This window comes from Chaetodon trifascialis, chromosome 12 (genome assembly GCF_039877785.1).
Source record: "Chaetodon trifascialis isolate fChaTrf1 chromosome 12, fChaTrf1.hap1, whole genome shotgun sequence".
In the NCBI taxonomy this organism is placed as follows: domain Eukaryota; kingdom Metazoa; phylum Chordata; class Actinopteri; order Chaetodontiformes; family Chaetodontidae; genus Chaetodon; species Chaetodon trifascialis.
Genome location: NC_092067.1, coordinates 24,345,496 through 24,365,492, shown reverse-complemented (window position 1 = coordinate 24,365,492; position 19,997 = coordinate 24,345,496). Strand labels below are relative to the sequence as shown.

Here is a 19,997-nt window from a genome sequence, read left to right as displayed (position 1 = left end):
TCTGTCCGTTTATGATCTAATGTCAGGAAAATTATGACCCATAAATAAAGAAAATAAAGATTCTGCAGTTATCTGGCCACATAAGAAACGCTCTGGGGGGTCAGAAGAGAGAAAATGAGCTTCTTAGATATTTATTAGTGTGTCTACTTTTATTATTTGTTGTTCCTGTAAAGCATTTTGAAACTATGCTTTGAAAGGTGCCAAATAAATAAAGTTAATGACTCTTGATTAAACTTTATTGATCCCAGCGGTGCAGCAGTAGCAAAGAAATAAGATGCACAGATATTAAATGACCATAGCAGTGGGTTACTAACAGAGAGGTTTCTTCTCCTTTTTGTCAAAACGGTGACTTTCTGGTCACGTGGTACCCAGTGGTACAGTCGAGCAGGTGCGTGCGTGCGTGCGTCAGCGGTGGATAAGAGGTGAGGCGGCGCAGGCGGTGTCCGGCTCACCATGCGCGGCTGCCGGCGGCTCTGTGTGTGCGCGTCGGACCCGGCGAACCTCCGTCTCTCATGTTGGTGCTCAGAGCGTCACTAAGCGGACCATGCGGCTGTTCATCGTCTCAACTTTGCTCCTGTTCTTCTTCAGCTCAGGTACGGACACACGCAGCTTTCCTCTCTCAGCACTTCACGGGATTAAACGCGACTTTTAGGCACCCAAACTTCCAAACCCGCTTCTTTTTCTCTTCTGTGGGAGAAGGAGCGCAGTGACCGTGGAGGTGTCGTTTCGGGTAAAACTGGGAGACGCAGCGCGCACAGCTTGGAGCGATCCGCGGTGATCCAGCGTTGTCTGTGCTAAAAGTTTGAGCAGATTTCTCATTTCTCCTCGTCATTTTGACGATTGAAAGCTCAAATCTGGATGCACTTAGATTAAGGTATCTCACCCCTCCCATGCTGTTCGCTGTGGCAGAATGTAGTCTCTTAACGCGCGCGCTGTGGCGCTGCGCTCCTGCGCGTCTGAAACGATGCAGGTAAGTTTACATGCAGCCCGGTCTGACCCCGCTTCACACAGTGAAACATCCCCCTGAATGAGAGCTCTTCTTTATGTTTATGTTCTTCTGAAATCGCAGCGGCACAGTGAAGAGGAACGTTTAATGGCGTTTATTCCATCAGTCTCGGTCAGTGATGGCAGACGAGTAAAAGAGCCAGTTCAACGATTTTAAAATACAAACCGGGTAGTAAAATCTGTCGCTGTGAAATGCGGTGTGAATGACGTCTGAAGTAAGTAAGTGATTTATATAATATGTAATATAAGAAGTATTGACCATAACTTCACTTCTAAGCTTCTGATCTGCGATGATCTATATGTTTACTGTCTGCTGTTAAATGCGTTAGTGCACATTCAAGTTAAAGTTTTACTGATGCTGACTAATGTTATAATGTGAGATTTGATTATTTTGTGCGTAAAATCTCATCTTCAACGCCACTAACATGTTTATAGGTGGAGTTTTCCTCCGTCAGTGTTGAGCGAGCTGAACGCAAACGCTGTAGGTGAACTGTGCGTGTGGTCATTGAGCAGCTTCAACACGAAAAGCCAAAAGGTTTTAAATGTGTCACTGTGGTCAGAAGGAAGACACGGATTAAGACAGCCAGCCAGCCAGTGTGTCCGGGAGCTGAGGGCGTTTCTCGTGGTTCATTTCAAACTGTTTAAATTCAGAGTAAATGAGTCTCCTGGAGGACACTCACTGAAGGAAGTTTGCTGCAGTCTTACAGCAGAAGTAGTGAAATATCAACTATCAAAGCAAGACATGATGAAATGTTGCAACAATGTGCTGCTGAAATAAACGTACCACCAGCAACTCAAATGCAGATAAATAATTGAGCGTGGCTGTCACATCAATTTGAAATGGTCAGAGAGCAAGAAACCAGAAGTCAGAATTTTCACCAAAATGAAACTGAATTTCACTCTCAGATGAAACTCGGTGATTTTTTATTCATGATACGAGAGAAAATAAATGGAGCATCTAAATGAAAAATGAGCAAGTGTCATGGCTGATGGTGGAGCCCACATAACCTGCTGAAAACGGTATAATGAAGACAGACAGATCTGATAATTGACTGTGTGTGTGTGCGTGTTTGCTGCAGGGCTGGCTCTGCAGATTCAGTGCTACCAGTGTGAGGAGATGACACACGACTGCTCCACACCAGAGTTCATCGTCAACTGCACCGTCAACGTGCAGGACATGTGCCAGAAGGAGGTTCTGGTGAAGGATGACGGTGAGTCTCGTCTCCTGGAGAGCTCGTTGCTCCTCTCGGCGGTCGTGAATGTGTTTTCACCTCTGCTCATTTTCCCTCAGAGCAGAACAGACAGATGTGGCCTCAATCCAGGAACATCGCATTAGATGTTGGTGATATGATATGTGGGATTTTTTGAATGGGGGGGACTGAAGTGATTGTGTGGGAGTGGGAAAAGTGCCACCTAGCTGTTGGTCAGCAGGTGCACTGTGCATTGTGCTGCTCAGACAGTTGTATTTCTAAATTAGTGGGAGTTTGTCCACAAAAAGACAGCAGGGAAAGTGTTTATATGGCTGACATGGCTGAAGCCTCCTCTAACACCAAGACAGCACAAAGAAGCAGCAGCTGTGAGCTGATCTGAGGTCAGCAGGGACAGGCCCTTCACTGCTCTATTAGAGGATGAAAGTCTTAGCTGCAGGTCAGTGTTGGAAACTGCACTCATGGATATAAACTGCTGGTTTCCATCTGAGGGGAAATGCATCAGCTCGTGCTGTGTGTACAGCGGCAGGTACGTGTCCTCTGGGTGTTCAGGCCTTTCCAGAAACCTCACATCCTGCCGGTTTTAGCTCATCGTTAGCTCGATGCTTCGGTATCAGTGCTTATGTTGGCCAGTAAAGTAGGAGAAATTGCAGGAGAGCCACGTCAAGGAAATGTTTGAACTCATTTAGAAACAGTCGTCAGCACCACCAGGGCTGCAGCGAGGTCGTGTTCATGGTGTTTTTTCAGGGAGTTTTACAAACCTGTGGGCAGATTATTAAACTCTGCACAATGTGGTAATGATACAAGATGATTGGTGATTGATTTAAAGCTGTACGATCCAGTTTTGTCATATACAATGGATCCCTTGGCTATGTGTAATGAGATAAAGTTAGCAACGAGCTGTTGAATATATCAAATTTAGCCACAGTTCCATATTTTTCTTACAAATCAAAGCTAAAGGGAACAGAAATATTGGACTTAACTCCATTAGGTTTCTCTAAACATGAACAAATGAATGTGTAAAGTTTAGTCTTATCAGCTGTGGATGTCTAAATCTGCAACTGTGTTGACGGCTGTGTTTTCAGCTTGTTGCGCTGCCCCCAAGTGGCCAAAAAGTAAATTACTACGTACAAATACAAATTAATGCAATTTTTATTTGACTTCTTGAAAGAAAAGTCAGATGAGATTGAGATATTTCAATCTGGACCAGAGTGGAGCACCGACTAACCAACTGACTGACATCTCTATCTCTGGAACAGCGCCAGCTAAATATGAATATAAACTGATCCAAAGTGGCAAATATGGATCAGTATTGCCCCAGAAGTCCAGTATAAGTCAGGCTCTGCATTATGGAAACCACAAACTCACTGATCAGACACTTACAGATGTCCATCAAGTGCAAACCCACCAGAACATCACCCACTGATCTGTGGACTAATGTTTTGAAGCCTTGAGTTCGGAGTCAAGTGATCATATTTGGGCGAGATGGTGGAGCTGGGGAGGATACACGTTGTTGCTCCTCTATCCTGATTGGATCTGACTGAGAACCTGAGGATATGCTGCAGTAGAGACCTGTCAGTCCTGAGGTAGCCACACGCTGAAGCACGCCCTGCTTTATCATCTGTTTTACCATAATGGGCATCATGCTGTATTGAAACCAGCGTAAACTCATTAGGAAACTGTTTCCTGGGGTTTAAATCAAGTGAGGTGTGGCCATATCTAAAGTCTCCTGAAACATTTAGTACAAATATGACACAGTAATGACTTCCGAAATAACTCGTTTTCAGAACAATTAAAACTTTTAAGTGCTGCAGTGTGTGGGCAGCGTCATGAGCCCGATGTGGGACGTGCTAATACCTGAAAAGACATTTGGAAATGAGCCAGCCTGGACTCCCTCAGCTTTGGGTTACATGTTCACAGCTGCTGTCTTTTATGTTTTCATATTGAACGTCTGTGTGTGCAGGTGGGAATATCTCTCCACAACAATTCTGTGCACACCTGAAACCTCATGTTAACCCTTTTTTCAGTATGGTTTACTCAGCCTCTGCAGGTTTTGTAGCGCAGTGCTGCCTTTTTTGGACTGATTAATGCGCCTCTGATGTGTCTATGTGCCTGTTTGCTGCAGGTGGTTAGAAAACACACACCAAAGGTCACTCTTACACCTCGGGTCTGCGTCGTTTTCACACCTAGCAGAAATTGTCGGCCATTTTTCCCTCCTCTCTCTTCTGCTGATGAGCAAAAGCAATAAGCTCCTGTCTTTGGAAATGTGGTTCCCAATCCAAAGGGCAGGCACACGGCTCTATAGACTCGACAGTTCTTTAATAAGAAAATTTCCGCTCGAGTGCTCGTGTACATCCCGGCCTTTATCTCCCCGTGTTATCGTTATGGCTGCTCTGCATGAAAAGGAGGGCTTCTGCTGGACGCACCTTAACGCTATTTGAAATGCAATAGATACGTTCACAGTTGCACTGCCACCTCTGTGCAATGTGCAGAAGTGATAAGAATATAAATCAGTTTGATTCTTCCCTAAGTGTACTTGCCCTGTGATTGGCTCTGTAAGCCTGTGCATGCAGCTCTATAATGTATATGCAAAGGACCCAGAAAGGCAAACGTTTGTCCTCAATGGGGCTATTTTCTGTCTCCTGTCTCAAACATTTGATTTGGTGTCCTGGAGGACGTTGTTCAATCCATCACTTACAACCGAGCTCTGTAGATGAGAAACAGGCCGGCCGGCAAAATTTCGAGGTATCGCTCGAGAGCGAAACGCTCACGAGTGGAGAGGCGTGCGTTCGCAGCCTCCACTCAGACGGCGGCTGTTTTTCTGTTGGGCAGCACCTTGCCTTCCTCTCCCGACCCATCTTCTGTTCCTATCATCATCATTCCCCTCTGATTAGGTGTGGAGAAATGATAAAAGAGTGAGCTTTTACCTTGCGGAGGACCGTTCCTCTCCCACTGTCTTTAAAGGAGGGATGATTGCCACGCTCCAGCAGGCCACCTTTCATTTCCAACGTCCTCTGCCCTTTTTTTTTTTTTCAAGGAGGGGGAGTAAGATGTACTGAGATGAGAGCTATGAAATTGGCTTGCCTTCAATTTCACAGAGGCAATTTCCAAGGGAGGATGACTAAATTAATGTAATAACACACACAAACACACACCAAAACAGCATGGGATTAGAGTTTGCTGCAATAATTTTGCAACTTATAATGGATAAATTATTTATGCAAAGCTTTTGTGTTTTTTAAAGTTGTCAGAAAAGTATTTTAAAGCCACACTAAACAATATTTTATCTGAACGATAGGTGAAATCGCTCAGTGTAATGCCCAATCTGCAGCTCCACTCAGCACGATGGAGACTTTTAGCATCTTTCAGCTCATTGTTTTGGTTTTCTGGCCCACAAATTTACTATTTGCTTCAGTTTGGCAGCTCTCCTCCACCCTGTTTCCACTGTGCGCTGCAGCTGCAAACAGGCACAGTTAGCCGCTAGCTGGTGATGTAGCATTGAGCAGCTAAAGAGACAAATATGTTTCTCTGGTGGTGGAAACCAAAGCAGAGCTAAAAGGAGGTTGAATACCGGACTTGAAATCATCAGCTGTCCAGATGCAATTTCATTCAAGTTAACGTTAATGTTGTCATGTTGGAGTCATGTTTTTCTTTACTGGCTAGTCGCTAACTCTGTCTGCTGTTTGGTGCTGGGCAGATAGTGGACAGCTTGGGAGCCAAAAACACTCAAAACAATGAGCGAAAATAGGCTAAAGAGTGACGCTGAACTGAGGAGGAGTAGAGTTTGACAGTGGGAACATTTTTAGATCTGCAGCATTTGTTTAGTGTTGATTTCCTCAGCAAAGATCAGCAACATTGTTCGACCTCCATGAGCAGCAGGAGCATCTCTCACTGACATCTTCATGATTCTGCACAGAAGCAGCTGCCTGCTCTCAGAAACCTGCCTTAAGATAAATGCTTAATGTCACAGAGATGATATGTCCCAGCCTCAGTGTCTTCACGCTGAAAATGTAAAATCATCATCGCAGCGTCTGCAGAGGCGGCGCGATAGGTGGAGCAGTGACGACGAGACAAATAAGCATAATGACTCCCCTCAGGTTCCTCTGAAACCAAAGAGTGCTGCTCGATGTGTCGCAGCGCAGCGCGGCTTGCAGGTGATGCTGATGATAAATAGCATCTCACGAGCTGAGCAGATGTTGTTTTTATTCAGAAGTCTTCTGTTAAGACAGTTTAATACAGACATGAGACGGCCTGAGGCTTGATTTCACCTCCTGAACCTGCTGCTTCTCATCTCTAAATAAGTGCCTTTGATCATTTTGAGCACACTGGTTCAATGTTTAAAATCAAGAAGGAAAATCCAAGTGTTTGCAGACGCTTTGTCTGCAGAGAGTCATGTTCAGACTCTTCCACTGATTTCAGTTCAGCCTTCTTGTCAAAACCAAACTTACTCACAATTCAAGAAGGCAGGGAAACCTGAACGAGGCTCGATTTGAACGCGTCCTCCCGACTTCAAGGCTTATCTAAATTAGCTTTTGCAATTCACAAAAGTTAATTTACTGTATCAGGTGAAAGGGAAATGTGTTTAGTCACAGTAGTTTACTTTCATTTGGTTAACGTGATGCTTTGCTCCACTTCATCTCCGAGGCGTCCATGTATCTCCAGATAATGGTGATTTTTAATGTCTTTACTAAACTGATATTCTTCCTCAGATAGAAGTTGACCTTCTAGAGGACAGCGACGCTGCAAACACCTGATGATGGAAGCGACAATAAAAGGGGGACCTGCCATGTGTAAATATTCAAACAAAGAAACTTTAAGGCACAAAATAAACAAACTAGAGGTGTTTGAAATTAAAGAGGCGATAACTGATTAAGGTATGGCGTCCTGTGTTCGAGTGATGGGCGTAAATGCACGAGTGCAAGAGGTAAAATAAGCACCTGAAGTGTGAATCAAACCAAACGCAGGTGCTTGACAGGGAGAGCAGAGAGTGAACAACAACAACTGTGGCTTCAGTGAGTTCAGCACACCTGGTCCAGGTGCGCTGACTTACTGTCACCAGTCACCTGCAGCGGATTAGAAACAGATGACTCCATCGCAGCGTGAAGCGTCGCTGGAGATTAAACTGGCCAACAGTTTATAAAGCAGTTAAAATGAGCTCAACCTTGAGCATCTACAGCAGATCAATGCAGCTGCTAAAGCTGACCCAAAAGCATCTTTTACCAAAGTAAAACACACATTTTACTTTTACTCGAGTGAGGTTTATCCCACAATCCAGTCCACTAATCTCCAGACGTGTTTTACAGCCTTACACGAGTCTTTTCCTCCATTTCCCAGAATCCCACTTTAAGATTTGCGTAATATAATCGAGCTGTGGAAACCACAGATCAATGCAGAGTTTGATAACTTTTATTTCTTGATGAAATTCAGGTTTTTAATCACCTAAAATACCTGCTATCAAACTGACCTTTTATCTGGGTGACATCTTAATGTCGGCTCGTCCACCAACCGCCACCTAATTTCACTGCTCAGTCGACTTTGATTTAGACGATAATAAAGCTCGCAGAGCAGACTCATACACGTCTCACATGCTGCGGGTGATTTTCTCCTCGTGTCAGGGAGAGTCCAGTCACTGTTATGAACAAAGCTTTATTCCCAAGTCATGTTTTCTACGTTTGAACTGGCATTAACTAACATTTTTTATCAATCAGCGACCAGAGGCTGGGTCTGTCAGAACCACGGAGGGTCAATGATCTGTTTGGAGGAGCAGCCAAAGGTTCTGCACACACTGGGACGAGCTGCTGCTCCCTCTGGTCTGTGCAGCCGGCCGTGGTGATTCTCATTAGACTGAAGTGTGCGAGTCCTCTCAGCGCTGCACAGTTGATAAGAAATTTCGTCCTTTTCCCCACAAATTAACTCAACAGCATAATTTAGACTGAAGTGCTGACTCTCACAATTCCCACGCACAAATGAAATTAAATCCCCCTCCAGCGCCTCAAAGTGAGTATTTCCCTCTTGTGCTGTCTGAGATTCATTTTGATGATACTTGCTCAGTAGCCCTGCATATATTCTCCATGCTCATAGCAGGCACATATGGATCATAATCACCGTGTATCAGAGTGATGTTTGTGTGCATTTGTCCTGAATTTCAATTAGAGCAGTTCTCCTGGCGATGCATAATCTCATGGTAATGAATCAAATATTAGACAATTAGCATCATAATCTAATTAGGATGTTTTACAGTTGAAAAATAACCTTCTGTGATCTCTAATAGACTTTATCTCCTTAACTTTTCCATTAATTAGGATGTCAAAGAACCTGCGATAAACCAAACAAAGATGTCGTGCCGTTGTTTGCGAGCTCAGAGCGAGGTGTTTTCCTCCGTGGCTGCAAAGCGTCTCGACAGCAGCGAGGACCATTTCACTGTGGCGGCACATTATTTCCAGTGTGCAACATTTGGAGGAAGAAGCCCACGATTATACCACTTGATCCTGACTGTGTAAGCAGCCTGGTGGTTAAAATGAAGCGTAACGTATCCGTGACTCATTATCAGTTTAAATGCAGCATTTAATAATAATAATAATAATAATAATAATAATAATAATAATAATAATAATAATAATAAACTTTATTTCTATAGCACCATTCTTGCAGGAATTGCAGCTCAAAGTGCTTCACAAGAAAGAAATCACGTGCACCAAAGGCTTCACATGATAAAAGACATAAAATGGACATTAAAGAATCACTGTGTAATAAAAACATAGCTTTGAAAAGAAGTTAAAATATCAGTTAATGCTGAAGCACCACACATAGTGAAGTGTGTGCACTGCAAATAGCTGAAGAGGGAGAGAGTTTGTGGCGTCGCCCGCTCTGATCTGAACGTTTTGCACACCGTGCTAAAAGCTGAAGTGTCTGAAAACATTGTAAAACCTGAAGCCCAATCACTGAGAAAGTGTGAAAGGCAGAAAACTGCTGCAGCTGGAGCATATAAGCTGAACTAATGTGATAAAATACAAGTTTAGATTAAGTTTCTGCGTGGAAGTATTAATGAGGAGGAGGAAGTTGAAAATGGGGGTAGCCCATGTGATTGGTGAGCGATTGTTTGAGGTGAGAAAAGCCATCGAATCTGTATTCTCCATCAGTGACACTTCCACTTTTACTACACCTCATTTTCCACTGACTGCCCTCGTTATCGGCTCTCGCTTTTTTCCAATTACTGCTCGAGATAAAAACCAGCAGATTATACTGTCATTTACAACTTTGAGTTATCTCAAATATTTGTCCCGCAGGTTTCTTTTTGAGCAGAGCAGAGGGATCCTCAGAAGTGTCCGCCGTCCTTTACGAGTCTGACAGCTCAAATGAAAGACGTAAACACAGCGCGAGTCAGGGTTTAATCTCTTTGTGAGAGGATGGGACATTTCCCTCCAGAGCTCTGCAACATTTCACACCGTTTGCACCGGATTGCTCAAAACCCACTGGGAGCCGCACTGATATTTGCCGTGTGGAGGACATGGGAGGATGCACAATTTAAATGAACACGCAGCACTTCGGGTGTATCTGTTGCACTCGGGCAGAGAGACGAGTCACGCAGCACAAAGGTTATTAGAAGTTCACGCGCTCGTGTCTTAATTTCTTTAAAGTAAAAATGTCAGCCAAATGTTAAAGCCTCCACCCACTGACATGCTCCAACAAGCTCTTCAAGTAAATCAATGCTTTGTAGTGCAAAATAGGAATAGATATAAAAAAGTGGTCACAGCTGAGGGTCTCAGAGGGGTCTCCTCTTTAATTCCTCGGCCCTCTCGCCAAACTTCATTGTGATGTGGATTATAGCTGGTGGAGATAAGTCCATCTCTCTGAGATGGATGCTTTTCAGAGGAGCTTTGAAAATTGAATGGAGTCACTGGAAATGGCTCTAAATATAGTTTTAGAGTGTGTTTGGGGATTTTTGTTTCTCCAAACTGCACAGAAGCCCCTCATTCATTTGTGCATGGATTTGCTGTAAATAGGACGGAGCTCAGTCGGTGTCAGTCGGGGAAACTTTCAGTCATAAAATCACAAAACTAAGCCTGGAGGATCTGGAGCTCCTCGTGGGCACAGATGGGCGCTCGATGAATTATCTAACAAAAGGTTCACAAATGAATTCGTGAGGGTCGACTCAGGAACTGATTGATAATTAATAGATTTCTCGGTAGACGCTGAATAACTTAATCGAGGATGATGCAAAATAGGTTTGTTGAGGACAAACGGTTACAGAGTTCATAAAGTTTCTGTAGGAAATGCAAATGAGTCGAGACAGAAGAAAGCACGAGGAGGGATCCTCAGTCCAGAGTGTGAACACCTGAGGCCAAACGTCTTCGTCTCGGACGCTGCTGCTTCTTCATTAGTGGATTTATGTTTATGAGTTGAATCTTTGCGCTGTCCTCCGCAGCTGTTTACAGCGCTTACACTGAGTGCGCATTGTGGAGGCAGATGGCGATAAATAATGTCAGCCTGAGCACTTCTGTGTCTGATTTTCAAGGATGTCATCATGGAAAAAAATCCGATTTCAGTGCGTCTTGCCTTAAAAGCACCTCATGCAGGTGTTGTTCTGGCTGATTAGACCTGGAGCTGGTTGCAGCTAATGAGAGTGAAACTGTAAACAGGCTTTTTTTCAGGGTAGAAAGCAGGAAAAGCACAGGAGTGATTAGTAACATGATGGCTGCTTTCCATCCAGGACTGTGGCTGGAGTTTGGTGACCCATGTGACCTCATATAGCTCCAACCAGCTTCTACCTTATTCTTTGTCTAATTAGACAGAATAACTGCCATCATTAATGTTGTTGCACGGCCATTTATTTTAGATTTAATAGCCTTGCTCATTTGCTGTTATTTAAGCCTGTGAGTTGTGTGCTGGAGAAAAAACACGGCAGATGGAGGAGACACCAAAAGGTCCAAAGTTTGACGGCTCAGAGGGAAAGAAAGCCACAGCCGTGCAGCTGACGGCTGTTAGGTGAGCGACTGACTGCAGGTTTGTCTCACACAGACCTCAGCACGTCCCTGCAGCTCCTCAGTTTGCACGATTGACCGTCTAAAGTATGTTTCTACAAGACCGTCCGGTCCTCCTTCAGCCAGTCTTTGAAGTCTGAGGCTGAAAGTAACTGTACCGAAACTAACTGTGCAGCGAGTTAGCAAAAGATTCTTCTGGCTTGAAAATACCTCAGTTTTTCACCACACATCTACAGTATTATGTCAAAAACACTGATTGAACAGTGGTCTGCTGCTCCTCCTGACGAGAAACTCTGCTCATATTCACGAACCTGTAATTGTAGGAACGCTGATATGAAAAGTACAAATTGAACACATCCATGGTTTGCACAAACTTAAAATATCAACATGTTATCGTGCCAGCTGGGCTGGCTGAAGTTGATATCTTTAAAGCCTCTTTGGAGAAGAGGAGTCGCACTCAGAGCACCAGATAAAAAGCATGAAAAGCCGTAGTTTTCCTCATTCGCTGACTATTATATTACAAGACAACGACGATGACAATTTTATGCAAATCTTTCACAGACACAGAGGAGAGCTCAGTGTCCTGACTGCAGAATGAGTATAAGCCCAATTATACACAGATGTCTCCCTTTAAGTGAGGGTCCCCTTGATGAAAGAATAGATCCTATTTATCCTTAATTACATGCCCCCATCTCCCTGTTTCTGCCTTTGTTCCCTCTCGCACCCTCTAATCCTCTCATTACGGGTTTAATGCGTCCATTTTTGTTCTTATTTCAGGGATTCACTACCGCAAGTCCTGCGCCTCGTCAGGAGCCTGTCTCATCGCCTCCTCTGGTTACCAGCAGTTCTGCACCGGCAAGCTCAACTCAGTGTGCATCACCTGCTGTAACACGCCGCTGTGTAACGGACCACGCCAGAAGAAACGCCCCCAGCCGTCAGCTGCCGTTACCCTGCAGCTCCCCGTGTTTTCCCTCTACGTCCTCCCCCTACTGTCCTCCCTGTGCTGACAGACCTTCACACGCTGGCTTAAGATGTGATTTGAAACTACTCCTGACAGAGGAGACGACGTGAACTGGAGTTGTGTTGAGTGAGACAGAGACGAATGCGTAAAGGTATATTCTTTAAGGCGCGAGGAAGCTTTGTACAGTATTTGTTCTCTTGACTCCGTGGCTTTCTGTCGCAGCTCGCCTCCTAAAAAACAAACATTTTCTCATCACGAGTGTCAAGTCACAAACATGATCATGGTGCAACTGCAGGGGAAGCTGGGGAGGTGATGTGGAGGACAGTGCCGGTGGATGAAGCAGCTTCCGGGTATTTTGTTGGGCAGCAGGTGGCTCATTCTTCATCAGTCACAAAGTCAAATGAGGCATCTTGCAGGAAATACAGTCAGTTCAGATCCATCATTCATGTATTTTGCTGCATTTATGAACTGAAAAGACGATGTATGATATGTATGACAATGATTCTGGAAAGAAAAGTTCAGTCAGGAAGAAAAATGTGTCAGATGAAGAAAAACAGACGTGCCAGTGATGATATTAAAGCCACCTACAGCCCTCAAACCTCTCAGAGGTACAGCATCATTGCATCAGAGTGACAGCTGTCTGCAACAGCCAAAAACACAGTGGAAGCCATTAGAAAGTTCAGTTTTTATCCTGAAACTTTCCTCCACTGGTTCTGTAACTGCTGTCTGCTGACAGAAATTGTGCACAGTGCAACCAGAGCATGTTATAAACAATTTGGCCCACATTTGTTGCATCTCTAATGAGTGAGTTTGTAGTGAGATGCAGCAGCTGTAGTGCCATCAGCATGTGGTGTGATGCAATTATCAAATCATGTAGGTGACTGTCCAGGATGCTGGACCACGCAGACTTTTTGGGGCTTCACCCGCCAGTCACTTTAGAAAGAGGCTTCACGGCGGCAGTAAACGTGGCTGTAAAAGTGTACGATCAGGGACCGTGTGAGGCATCAGGATGTGTTTCTCCACGGATTATTCCAGAGTCAAATTTACTGTTGAGGAGATCAACTCCATCAAAGTGTGACATTGAGCCGCTTCTGCAGAGGTCGAGTCTGTTCAGTGGTCGTTTTGGAGGTGATCTGAACCTTAAAGGTGCCCTGTGGAGTTTTCTTGTAAACACAGTAGTGTTTACTTTGTGTGTGTGTGTGTGTGTGTGTGTGTGTGTGTGTGTGTGTGTGTGTGTGTGTGTGTGTGAACGAAGCCATGCAGAAGTGCCAAAAACTGCAGTTCCTCGAGTGGCCACTTGAGGCTCCCCCATTAAATTAATTCAAATGCCCAACTTCACAGCAGAAATAAACATGTTTACAGCCTGGTGCAAAAAACAGTTCTGGTCTCTGTAGCTAATTTCCCCGTTCATGACACAATTGTAAGGCTTAAAGTCTGTGCATTATTTTTGGCATGGCCGCTTTGAGCGACAGCTAACCTCTAGGTTTCAGCAGTCGATCACGTTGAATGGTTTTTCTTCCTTATGAAACGTTTGAAAGCTGTTTTGGAAAAATATTCTATTATCTTTGCTGATGTGTTGCGGAGCTCCGTGTGGTTTAGTGCCACCTGCTGTCTGTGAGTGGAATAACATGAAGTCAGGAGACATCATGTAGCTTAAATGTCACAGATGTATTCAGAGAACTGAATACTTACGTTAAAGTAACAGCGCCCTCTAGCAGTAAAACAAAGAAGTCAGACGACGTTACAGAGGAGAACGTTGTTTTTTTAATCCAATTCCAACCAAGAAATGTTGGCCCTTTCCAATCATGACCACGATCGTTTCCTAACCTTTACTACATGTTTGCTATCGTAACGATGATGAAGAGGATCCAAGATCATAAAACTGATGTAATAACAGTGATTCGGAGCAGCTCTGGAAGGCACTGACAGATGATTGGGCGTCAGAAAACGTGTCACAACATATTTTGTCGTCTGATCTGGAGAACTTGTTGAGTTATCGAGTCATATTGTCACTCTTAATACATGAACGCTCTGACAACAACACACAGGATAGCACCAGTACTTTATTTATTGTCAGATAACATATCAACCTATGGGCGCGTTTACATCATCATGACATCTGATTGGTTATTCACTGCAGACACACGGTAGATAAACAGTTAATTCCACAAAAGTCGCTCAGCAAAAAGGTTTGGAGGCTCACTCTGGAGGTTTTAATGGACCTGATCGAACGAGTCATTTTCATTTGTAATGCTTAGAAATTTTTATTCGCCATGTTACAGCCTGTCCTGTTGTCATGAGTGTCAAAGTCTGTTTGGGCCGGTGGACATCAAGTGACCTGCGAGGGCCAAACTCGCCTTCAGCTCAGAGCTGTTCCTGAAACCTGAAGCCACACATTTGCAGTTGTGGCCTCTGCAGTCAACAGGAAAGCATGATGTGCCACCTGCATGCTTATGAGTGCACGTGTGTCCTCCAAACAAACTCCACTGGGTACCTTTAACTTCAACTCAAGCTGTGGGGTTTCATGCTTAACTGAATATCCGAGCTGTGTGTAATCATTTTCTGACCAGACAATTTCACTTTCCTTAAGTTAAATGTCTCTTTGGCGAGTCCCTTCCAGCTTGCTATTGTGCCAGATTGTCAGCTGAGTGTGATCTGTCAGTGAAACACTTTGTACCGTGTTTGCTGTGCATAAGGAATATCTCCTTTGTTTGTGACGGCACAGCACAGGCACCCTCGGTTTGTTTTTACTGTTCACTGTGGTGCATTAAATTGTACAACACATCACATTTCGCTCTCTGATGGTTCATCTGTCTTTGCTTTGTGAATTGAGTCAGACTCCTCACTCAGGCTGAGACACGTCGAAGCTATTCCTGAGTCACTTTGCCTCTGAAAGGTTGTGAGGGTTGGAGGGGGGTTCTCTTGCGTAGGGGTGGGCTGGTCAGCCCTGCTGCGACGCAAAGACTTAATCAGCAGGGGCCGGAGGGAGCGTCCAGAGGCGGTGTTGGAGCTCTTCAAGGTGCGCTTGTTGATGTGTTCGATGGTGATGTGGCAGCGCAGCACCTGGACGAAAACGTCCCTGAACTGTTTGGAGGAGAGGTTGTAGAGGAACGGGTTGATGACGGAGCTGAGGTAGAAGAAGGTGTCGGCCACAGGGTGGAGAGTGACGTAGCTATGGAAGTAGGAAGTAGTCCAGCGGGACTTGGGAACGGCAGCCATCATGAGACGGCGAATCTGGTTGGGAAGCCAGCACACCATCAAGGATCCCACGATGAGCCCTGAGGGAAAGTCAGAAACAGAGAAGATGAGGAGAGAAAACATGAAGACTGATGCCATCTGTTCAGTAAATACGCAGCTAGAGCAGGAGATGTTAGCTTAGCTTAGCATAAAGAATGGAAACAGGGGGAAACAGCTAGCTTGGGTCTGTCCAGAGGTAATAAAATCTGCCCAGCTGACTAATCAACAGCTGTTCATTTGTTCAATTTGTACAAAAACACTGTAAGACAAGTTGTCATTTTTGAACAGATTTAACAAACAAGACATAACGCGTTAATTAGTGAGCTTTCAACAGAGCCAGGAAAGCTGTTAACACTGTTTCCAGGCTTGATTTCATCAAACTCTCAGCAATTAGCTGAATAGAAGTGTTTTTCCAAAACATAAGAGCAGACCTTGAAGGAAACGAGGATTTCGTTTATTTGGAGGGTCACAGTTATGCTGTGGAACAGAATCAGCAAGCGGAGGACGAAGTCGTCCCGCGGTGGCCACACTGACCTGTGCTGTCCAGTTTGCTCTACCTGTTTGCTTTCTCGCCTGCAGCCTGCAATGTTTTGTGTGAACTCAGCTTGTGGAGCAGAGCTGCATTTGGAGGGCTGACAGAAACGATTGCACAATCAACGATAAATTGGCCGGTACTGCTTCTGTCATATCATCTGATACTAGAAACTGCTGTGAAATAGATCTGTTCTGCTCCTCTCCCTCAATCACTGAGCATCGTTATCACTTCTCAGACTGGATGTCAGTTCTCCGAGTTGTTTTCTCCCGCCACACTGATTTCATTCAATGTTTAACAGGCTGCTGTACGAACTCCCTGCAGCTCTGAACCTTCTGCACAATCACACTCGTCTGTTTCCTCCAGGCCGTCCTCAGACTGTCAGAGCGCCAGGATGCAGACAGCGTCCGCCTTTCCCTTCAGAGGGAAGAAGAATCAAATAAAATCAGGCTCATCATACCTGCTGATGTTTTATTCCTCCCAGTCTGCTACAAAAAATGACCAAAGTACCCACACTGCACCTTTGACCACTTACTCACAAAAGTGGACCGCAGGGCGTTGACCTGCAGGATACAGGACAGCGTCTCGGTCGCTGGACCGGCCCGCTGACTCATCTCATCCGATTGAGTCATGTGCTTCCTCTTTGGAGAGACTGATGCATCTTCATTCTCTAATCTGGTGTTTATCCGACTCCCCTGCAGTGCTTTTAATGGGAATTACGCTGTACTGAAGCAGCAACACTCACAAACTTATCTGGCCTGAGACATCACTTCCTGCTGTGGAACGCAGATATCAGCCCATTTATGAGGAACACGTCGTCCAAGACTGCTGAGAGAATGATTTCCTCCAGTGTCATTTGTGTACAGAGGAAAACAAACGCGAAACGCTCTCATCACAAAGACACAAATGTACGAAGGTGATAAAAATCCCTCTTCGTGTTTGTTTACACGCAGACGAGACTTACCTGCCAGCGTTTGTTATTGGTGACAGCACCTACACGGAGATTCGGCTCAGGTGTTTCTGCTCTGTTGGCGGCAGTGATTCTCCCTTTATGCTAATCTGAAGTGTCAACAAGCTTTGATCACTGCAGCTTGTGTCCGAGTTTGTTTTTTAAAAATGCATGAGACAGTATTCAGGTCCACGGTCAGCGCTGACAACAGCAAGGACATGTCCTTTGTGATTCTGTGGAAATTTGGCGATTTTAGCAACCTGAGATGTGACTGCTTCAGACTGTGTTGGCTCTATTTCATTGTTTCAAAAGCACATTGAAATGCTTGGGAGATGTTGACACTGTCCACACGAGCAGCAGCTATTTGTTGGATTGCATACACATTTATGATCCACAAAGGGTCCCAGTGACCCCTGACGTTTCCTCCAGAGCAGAGGCTTTGAGCTGAGGGATGGACGTGAGGCGAAGGCACTGCGTGAGGTCAGAGAGACACGTCCACGCCGTCCTTCTAAAACCAAATGGACCAGCGTTTTGGTGGACTTATCATCGCAGACTGCTGCTGGAGCTGCACACAGCTGGAGAGGCAGTTAATTAAGGTACTTTAAAACCTCAGCATCTCATTGACCCAGTTTGTGTTAACATTGGTCCTTCTGAGTCATAACTCAGTGTGGACACACAGACATGATACACACACTGTGTTTTTAGATCCAGGGTGACCTGATATCATTATCATTTAATTCCATTGTGAATAAACACCCAGAAATCTGCTTAGAAAAACTCCTTTCGTCAGTATCAAAGCAATAGTGATAGTTGTACATCCATGAGCAGACTGCAAGCATAAAACTGCTAATAGGTAACTCAGCATACTTTTAATAGTCAGTGTGAAGCAGTGAAATCCAACTAAGTACTCAAGTGTAGTACTTACTGTATGTGCAACTTTCAGTAAAACCTCACAGAAATACACGAAATCACCACAAACGGTTTACTTTATTCTTCCACTCCATCAGTAAAGGATCTAAATTCTTCTTCCAGCACTGCCAGTCAGACAAAGTAAACCAGTGTTGGCCAAAGGAAACGTAGCCCAAACTTGTAGCCCACTGCAAACGCGCTGACCCCATGGGAACAGTCTACTTCCTGCAGTTGCCTGGATTGTGTGTGGGGGGGCGCCACAGCATCAGATCGTGGAAAACTCCACCATGAGCTTGACATTTGTTGGTGAAACGTCTTGACAACTATGTGATGGACTGATGGACTGAATCGTAGTAACTACCCTCCTGTCACTGTGAACGTGTTAGCATGACTGACATTAGCATGTAGCTTACAGCACGGCTGTGTCTAAATACAGTCTCGCAGAGCTGCTGCAGGCACGGCTGTAGCCTCTCAGCCTGGTTGTCTCCAGACAGGTTCCACTTTATTTTCCACACTCATTTTCACAATGCACTGTAGCCACATGACAACATGAGCAAACACAGCTGCAGCGCGGGGCCAGAGGCCAGTCCATCAGCCTGCCAATGAGACGCAGCCCGGCGAGCTGTTAGGAGAGATCAGCCCTGTTACCGCAGGGTCGCTCGCCTCACCATCACAGATTCAGGTTTGGCCTGATAGCTTTTTAACAATGGAAACACGACGTAAATTACAGACAGACAGCTCTGAATCTCTCTGAAACATCATCTGTTCTGCTCCAACGTGCACAATTATGTCCTGACAACACTGACCTTTCTGTGCTTTGACATTAAAAAAATCAACGAATTATTATCAGTTGAGTGCTTGTTGTTTTTACAAGACTGCCTTTGCCTCCACTTCCAATTATTAATACCCAAAACTGTTACCTGCTGAAAGTGAAGAAGCGTACAGAGAACTGTTTTATTGATGGATCTGACTTTAGACATTAGATTACATGCAGCTGTTAAAAACAAACCCATCAAATCCGATCACACACTGACAAATTACTGCCAGGAAACGACCCTGAAGCCTTAAAATAGAAGTTTAAGTGCTTTTAGTGCTTCATAATGTTGATGAAAACTCTGAAATCTTTGCGTGGTTCCATTAAAACCCAACAAGCACAGAAGAAGCAGAAAAACAGAGTTAAAAAAAAGGATTCTTGGATGCATTATCATTAAGACCCATTGTACCAGGCCGACTCTAAATCAATACAATAAAACTATGTCAGTGATGATTACTGCCAGTTAGAGTCACTTAGAGAGTGTCAAATCAAAGATTGCGATAGAGGGAGGAAGAGACATTTAGAGCACAAGCACAGAGACGGAGAAAGTTTATGAAAATTGAGATGAAAAGGAGTCATGAGGACGAGAACAAAGCCGGAAAATGAACAAAACGAGAATACAAACGCTGGATATGAGACGCGAGAAGAGAAGCAGAAGAGAAATGAATGAGCGGAGGCTGTGTTCAAGATAAAACTGCTTTAATCAGCGTTGCCATGATTCACTCTTCCTTTAAAGTCTGACAGATCATTTAAGGCACAAGGTAATTGGTAACATAAGGTAATAAAACGTTGTGAATGTCTTCCCAAAACCCAAACACATTTTGGTCCTGAATGCAGGACTTGATAAGAATTTATTTTTTTAATGGAATAACAGTCATTATAACAGGAGGTAATATTCAGGCTGTTATTTAGCTTTACAGACCCAAACAAAGGCAGCAGTTTGGATGAAAGCACCCTGCCGAGGACCACCATGTCAGTTTCTCTCAGTGTGATGTTTAAAAGCTGCAGCACTGCAGAATCAACATGAAGTTGTAATTGAACATTTTAGTGGTGGAGGAAGTGCTCCGGTCCTTTAAAAGGAAAGTACTAATACGATACTGGAAAAATACTCTGTGAAAAGTGAAAATTCATTCATGTAAAAGCAGCTTTAACTGAAGCTCATTTTTAGAGAACAGCAGCTAACGAGTATTTTCATCACGGATCAATCTGCTGATTATTTTCACACCTTCACAGCCAACCTCAGAATGATTAAAAATAATGACAATTTGTTAAAATAGTTAAACGGAAAAGCAGCAAAGCTTCACATCTGTGAAGCCGGAGCTATGAAATGTTTCAACGATTATCAAAATACTTGCTAATTAATTTCCTGACTGATCAATGAATCGACTAATGGTGTTAGCT

General features: G+C 44.3%; 2 protein-coding genes across 3 annotated transcripts in view; one reads left to right on the top strand and one right to left on the bottom strand.

Moving 5' to 3' along the window:
• Nucleotides 1-451: 451 nt before the first annotated feature.
• LOC139340062 (ly6/PLAUR domain-containing protein 1-like) lies at nucleotides 452-14,961 on the top strand. Of its 2 annotated transcripts, XR_011602933.1 has the most exons (4): nucleotides 452-593; nucleotides 2,085-2,216; nucleotides 11,972-13,346; nucleotides 13,550-14,961. XR_011602933.1 is itself a non-coding variant. In XM_070975651.1 (3 exons), exons 1-3 carry the CDS (start codon nucleotides 545-547, stop codon nucleotides 12,199-12,201), a joined length of 411 nt encoding a protein of 136 aa, XP_070831752.1. In that variant the 5' UTR covers nucleotides 452-544; the 3' UTR covers nucleotides 12,202-14,943. The 2 variants fall into 2 exon arrangements, 1 of the variants encoding a protein (XP_070831752.1); XM_070975651.1 differs by having other exon boundaries at nucleotides 11,972-14,943.
• The window catches only part of gpr39 (G protein-coupled receptor 39), a 29,883-nt gene continuing 24,825 nt past the window's right edge, over nucleotides 14,940-19,997 (bottom strand). Inside the window, exon 2 of the mRNA XM_070976589.1 lies at nucleotides 14,940-15,433. Coding sequence (XP_070832690.1) covers nucleotides 14,940-15,433 — 494 coding nt within the window. The remainder of the gene's footprint in view (nucleotides 15,434-19,997) is intronic.